Source organism: Dinoponera quadriceps, unplaced genomic scaffold, assembly GCF_001313825.1.
Source record: "Dinoponera quadriceps isolate SergipeBrazil2010 unplaced genomic scaffold, ASM131382v1 scaffold1339, whole genome shotgun sequence".
NCBI lineage: Eukaryota > Metazoa > Arthropoda > Insecta > Hymenoptera > Formicidae > Dinoponera > Dinoponera quadriceps.
In genome coordinates, this window is record NW_014555521.1 from 554,471 (window position 1) to 561,368 (window position 6,898).

The 6,898-nt window shown below is 37.4% G+C and overlaps 1 protein-coding gene across 1 annotated transcript; it reads left to right on the plus strand.

Annotated features, from left to right (window-relative positions):
- The first annotated feature begins 3,130 nt into the window (after positions 1-3,130).
- On the plus strand, positions 3,131-5,946 carry LOC106744544. The gene is made up of 2 exons (XM_014619420.1): positions 3,131-3,216; positions 4,141-5,946. Exon 2 carries the CDS (start codon positions 4,308-4,310, stop codon positions 5,664-5,666), a length of 1,359 nt encoding a protein of 452 aa, XP_014474906.1. The 5' UTR covers positions 3,131-3,216; positions 4,141-4,307; the 3' UTR covers positions 5,667-5,946.
- The last annotated feature ends 952 nt before the right edge of the window (positions 5,947-6,898 follow it).

Here is a 6,898-nt window from a genome sequence, read left to right on the forward strand (position 1 = left end):
CAGAAAATTGTACCAAATTTTTCGCATTTTATATCGCATAGGTATGCGAAAAGAAACACGAAATTCGTTCAGATCTTGTAATTTTTCTCGAAAACTAAAAAAATAAGTACATTCGAAATGTTTTGGAATTTATATGCGCAAACGATTTCAATAATATTAAGCGGACTTCTACATATTCACTTAAATTTTTACACAAATTTACTTGTGCTAAAAGGTATAGTGTGTTTATCATTATTAATTTGAATATTAATGTTAATATGAATATTAATATGAGAAGTTAAAAGTTGTATGTACTTTCCGAAAGTAAAATAACTTTAATATGGCTCATAGAAAATATATAGAATATGAAATAAATTATTAAACTATAATTTATACTGATAATTATCAATGTAAAAATTAACAGACCAGAAGAATAATATCGCTTAATCGATATAATCCTGCAAGTCATACCTTTACAAAATGTAATAAGGCATATATAATATATCTTTTTCAGTTTACCATATATAATATTTCTTTTTCAGTTTCCATAGATTTAGATAACACTTGCAGAACGAAGGCCTTCGATCATCATTTGCATATGCGTAATTTGCAAGTCATAACAACTTTACAAAATGTAATAAGGCATACATAATATATCTCTTTCATTTTACCTTCCACAGACTTTAAAATAACACTTGCAGAACGAAAGCCTTCGATCGTAATTTGCATATTCTTATCGGGATGATAATTACACGAAAAACACACAACAGTATACGGTAGATTTGATTAAAGAGGAACCTGAGAAAAATTCCAACTAGAATCCAGTGAAACAAATGACAAGATAGGTGACACCTTCTGCTGCGGAAAGAAGATTGTGGAGTTCCCTTTCCTCTTTACGCTGTAATTTTTCGTCTACAACATACAAATCGACCATGAATTCGACAATAAACCAATCAAGTATCACGACGACCGAGAACATTTCTTAAGGATGTGCAAACAGAAGCTCGACAGGAGCGAATTGCCGGTGGGTTTCGATCAATAGGCAGTTGAACAGCAACATAATTACCTAATGAGCAACGTTGACAGATACCGAATTTACTCGCATCCTTAAGATTTATCCTGCCCGGCATCTTCAAGGAACATCGTAGCGTCTACACTATTAAGTCCGTAGTGTTAAATTGTCCTCAATTTCTGTGATTTCTAATTATTCGTATAATCGCCATTATTTCTACTAAATATGTCTTTAATTTAACTAAGATGATGTAAAGAAATTTAACTGAAAAATGTATTATATTTTCACGCGCAGTTTGATGACAGGATCTGTTTAATTTCTGCCCCTATCTGCTCTTTAGTTGTTTGCGCAGGTGATATGAAATAATGTCTGCAGTATTGTCAGCAGTAATGTCTGCCGACAGAGCATAAATTGAATACGGATGCAGTTAATGCCAGTCAGTTGATATATTTTGATCAAATTCGATGCCGATCTGTCAACATATTTCTAATATTTTACTTTGAAATGATGGTCTAGTAAGAGAATTCTTGTTCGGAAAATAAAATTTTTCACTTCGGTTATCGGTTGAGTTTAAGACCGCGTAAAAAAAGAAACGTTCAAGCTATACACTTGGTACTGCGGATGCTTTTTGTCCGTAATATATTAGAATCTAGATTAAAATAGAGGACGTCTTTTTTTATGCGTGCTGTGATCATTATGGCACTTCTGTTGCTTCACGGTGTTTCACCGTGCATTACAAGATTCCGGAGTTGCTGTAGCAGACGAAGGTACTGAAATTGTGTAGTCGTGTTGTGGATCTCTAGGAAAAGGCTGAATTACAGAGATAAAATTTAGTGTTGAGATTATTTTTGTTTAGGTAATTAGCGTCTTACCGGGTTGCGCGACGAGACGGACATACATGGATTATACATCGATCCGTCACCATCTTAAAGGTAAAATCGCTGGAAAAAATTTTTACCATTTTTTAATTTCATATTCTCATTATATATATATATATATATATTGGATAGTGTTTATATATGTGCGTGCGTGCGTGCGTGCGTGCGTGCGTGCGTGCGTGTGTGTGTGTGTGTGTGTGTGTGTGTGTGTGTGTGTGTGTGTGTGTGTGTGTGTAAAAATATATATTAAAAAAAAATATATATATATATAGATATATATATATATATTTTTTTTTTTAAGTATTTCTGTGAAGTTTTAAGAAAGACCTTGAACCTTGAATTTCTTAGTGTGCTTGGAACGCATAGTTATATATCTAATAATAAAATTCTTACCATACAAAACTATCTCTTTGTCTCTCTCTCTCTCTCTCTCTCTCTCTCAGCGATTGCGGATAACAAATGTCAAATTTGGTCAAAAGCTTTCTGAAATGGGCTACTCGATTATCAAATAAATTACAGCTTTTAACTCTTTCTCCAACTAACTTTTCCGCCTTCTGTGTCCCCTTTATTATAGATGTTAAAGAGATCCGCAGATATTTTTCCGGGTCTTTGTCTTGTATTCTCTCTCTTTGTCGTCAGCTGATATTAATTTCTCGATATATTTTGTCTCGATAATGCATATATGTTTTACATACATGCATCGATGCTTCTTACGTCTCGACTGTCGCCATGTTAAAAGTCTCATGTAGGAAGTTTTTAATCTTAACAGTTAACTGCCACGTCAGTCACCAGTGATTGACACTGAACTTTCCGTTCGGGCCGCGTCAGTCACCGATGACTGACAGTATAAAGTACGATATAAAACTAAAAAAATTATATAGTTTAATAAGTAATTTCAGGATCGTATAATTAATTACTTAAATATTTCTTATCAAAAAATTTTAATAGATTTGGCCTGACGAAGATTTCCTCCGAAATGCGCGTGACAGTTAACGTGTTAACTACGTAAATCCGTAAAAAAATTCACTAATGACGATTTTTTATTTTTCTTACGACCAAAGAAAATCTCGACTGTGGTTGGTTAATTTTCTTATAGGATTATTATCAAAATTTTGTTACACGCAAAGGCATTATGTGCATTGTCACTTTTCAGTTTGAATCATCGCTGCGAGCAGACCGTTACGTGAGTTGACATTACTGAAGAAGATAAACTACGGTAAACACAGGTGAATTTCTTTATTTACGTTCTACAATTTGCGTACACGAATGGGTATAGCCCAGTCGAGTTTTGTCGTCGAGACCGATTGCCTCAATATTTAGGGTATCATTCTTTCGCTTTCGGATACCGTAAGTAGTTTCTACTTTAGTTAGCACAGAACCTGCACAGAGAAATAGTTTCTATAAATTTATTATTTCTATATGTTTTTATCATTCCACAATTTATTATTCCTTTGTTTGATTTTCATTTTCTTGGACTTGTTTCCAACCAATTTATTGTTTGAATTAAACATTATAATGTTTGGTTAAAAATGGTTATTATTGAGTTACTTTTAATATCCGCTAATAAATATGTCATTAGAAGGTTTTGTGAGTACTATAAAATATTTCTTATCGGAATTAGAAAGTCCCTATGAATATTAATATGACGCTACATTTAAATTTCTTGAAATGGTAATGGAATGAATTTAGACGAATATTTTCACGTTACTGGGAAATTAATATCAGGTTTATTCATCTCCGTGGAATGTTATCATCTTAAAAATTAAAGTTATCGTAATTTTATTGGGATGTTGATGTGCTGTGAGGGTGATTATCGATCTAACAAACAGTATGGCAACCGTGCAACCGATTATACGTTGAAATAAAATAACGGAAACTTAACAATGGGAGTTAATAACAGAATGTGTACTTTTCATAAAAATTCAAAGTTTTCGATCAAATAATAGAAGAATAGGAGTGGAGTGTAGCGAATTGCACAAAATGTGGCAGAGGGGATAAGTGAAAGAAAGTATAACTCTCCGCCCTGTTATTGTCAGATTTAATATACAGAATGTAGAAAGATATACTTGTATAAATATATAAATATATAAATATATAATTATATAAATAAATAAATACATACACACATACACACACACACACACACAAATTATGAATATGAAAATGAACAGACTAAAAGAAATAGTATCTCTAATGGGTATAATTTTACATCTTTACAAATTACAATTTGACACATCATGTTCTATTTATCTTTTTCTCATTTTCTTTCAGTAGCCAAACTTCAAGATAACGTTTGGATTACAAAGAGTTCATATTAATTATTAAACACACGCATTACGCTGAGAGCCGCAATAATAAACACGTAAAAGATTGCAGTGATAGTTTCGAGCACAAAGAAACCTAACGAAATCTTCAACGGGAATCCATCAAAGGACAAGATGGATAATACTCCTTATAATGAAAAGACATATTTTCCCGCTCCCTTCCACTTCCCCGTCTTCAATGACTCCAAGGAGCCGACAATAACTACGCTTAACGACAATGAACTAAACAAGTATCATGACGACCGGACTTACTTCGTAAGGATGTGCAGACAGAAGATCGATAGAGGCGAATTGCCAGCAAATTTCGATCAATGGACAGTTGAACAGCAACATGAGCACCTGATGAGCAACGTTGACAAGTACTTCCCGAATATACCGGCATCCTTAAGATTCATTCTGCCTGGTATCTTCAAGGAAGGAGACTGCGGCCGATCTGCGAGCGAGAGGCCGGACTGGCTGGACATGGACAAATTCCGCCGTGGACAGAAGTTTGCTCAGAATTACTTCTTCGGGATCTGCGCGGCCCAGATAATGTCTCTCTTTTTCATATTCAATTATGTGGATGGACTGAAAACTTTGATCCTCAGCCGGAAGTCCGATACGCCGTATCGAGCCTTTAAACGGTACCTGTCAACTGTGATTCGCGTGAATCGTTGGTGCCTGGAGGACCCGTGGGACCAAAAGACACAGGCTCATAGAGATATCCAAGAGGTGCGCAGCATGCACCTGGCGATGAGACGGAGGCTCTGCAATTACAACTACGAGCAGATCGACGCAAAATCCAAGATCTTGCGTCCTTACTGTCCGATGCAGAAGATACTCGCGCAAGATTTCAAGGACACGTGTCCGATGGCGAACGACCTTCAATGTCCTTTTATGATGACTCGAACTAAGAGTATCAACCAAGGCGACATGTCCTGTACGCAGTTTACGTTCATGAATATGATAGTGCTCTACCCTAAGAAGTTTGGCGTGCACGACGTCAGCGACGATGACTTGGAGGCCTTCTGTCATATGTGGCGAGGGCTGGGCTACCTTCTGGGAATCGAAGATCGTTACAATTTCTGTCGTGGCAGCATACAGGAGGTGCGGGAACGCGTCAAGGACACTATTGAATACTGGGTAAAGCCGTATTTGTCATCGGTATTACCGGAATGGGAACATATGTTAGCATGTCTCTACAAGGGGTTGCACTATTACGTAACAATGACAAATTATAAAATTGTTTTGCTCTACTTTTGCCACGTTTTAGATTTGAATATGCCCCGTCTGTATAAGTCTTTAAGCTTGATGGAGAAAGCAATATACATGTCGTGGTACTTCATGTTCAATTATTTGACAAAGTTGCCGGTCGTCGTTGCTGTCCTCAACGCAAAGTTACGCAGCTATTTGAATTCAGCAGTGAACTTTGGACCCCAGAAACATGCCGAGCTCAAAAAGAGATCGAGCAGATTACAACGCGTTTCATTGTAGTTAATCTGTATAGTAATAACTAAAAAGTCAATAAAGATAACATGTTATGGTTATATTAAAGATAACATGTTATGGTTATAAAGATAACATGTTATCGTTAATTAAAGTTACGTTTATGTTCATTACAGCTATCTTCTTTTCTTCTCCAGGGAATATGTAATGTTTAATAAATATATGTAAAATGATTTATTCTTTACGACTAATAAACGACTCTTACAATTCGAATTGAACAGGCCCCGTCTTTATAAGTCTTTTAGCTTTCAGCAAAAAGGAGTGTATTTGTTGTGGAACTTCCTGTTCGGTTATTTGGCGAAGTTACCCTTCCTGTCACTATCCTGAACGCAATATTTCGCAGGTCTCTGAATTTGGCGGAAAACTTTAGACCTGAAAAACATAACAAGCTCAAGGAGAGATCTATAGCACTAATGTAACACATTGTAATAGTTGATGTTGTCACCGCAATTCGCGTCCGCGTCGGTTGCGAGATTTCTTCGCTCCCGCATTCGCGCAACGGCGGACCCACCTTCGCTAACTTAGTTTTATCTCTCTAAAAGCGAGTCGGATTCCTCGCTATTCCTCGTGGTAAAGCGTCGTGGTTCCCGCACGTTCTCCCTCGATTCCGCGGACACGCCGGAGAGGAGCCGGGAGAGGTAATAATTTAGAGACCGATTAACAGTAAATAACAACACTTTAATTCGATTGGACTTTAAGGCAGATAATGACTCAATCCTACTGATAATCGACTATACGGTGTGACATCGAAATAACTCGTTAGTTATCCAGTGTTCTTCAATTACAGGCAACTGAATTCAATACCATGGGAGATTCCGTAACGCGATCAAAAGAGAGCGATCTCTCGCCTGAGATGTTCCGCGAGATGCTTCATGCGGCGGATCTCAGCCGCTCGACAGCAGCTATAATACGCGCGTCGTTTTCACGAAAAAGCTCTCTTGCCCGGCGTCGTTACGCGAATCTCGCCGGGTTTTCCGTTGGGCGCCGGCCGGGTCTTTCCCGACAGTAGTTACTGCTTCCGGCCGATCACGTACGGTCCGATCTAGCTCTTCGCCAGAAGCAGTTTCCACAAACAAACATACGAGCTCCTGACACGGCTCAATATACAATGCAGTCCCGACAATAAATTGCGAGGACTTGTGCGACCGACAAGGAGAGAAGGCAACCGAGTCTCGCGCCCGAGTCTCCGGGATTCCTACGCTCGAGACTCTCTCGAGCAC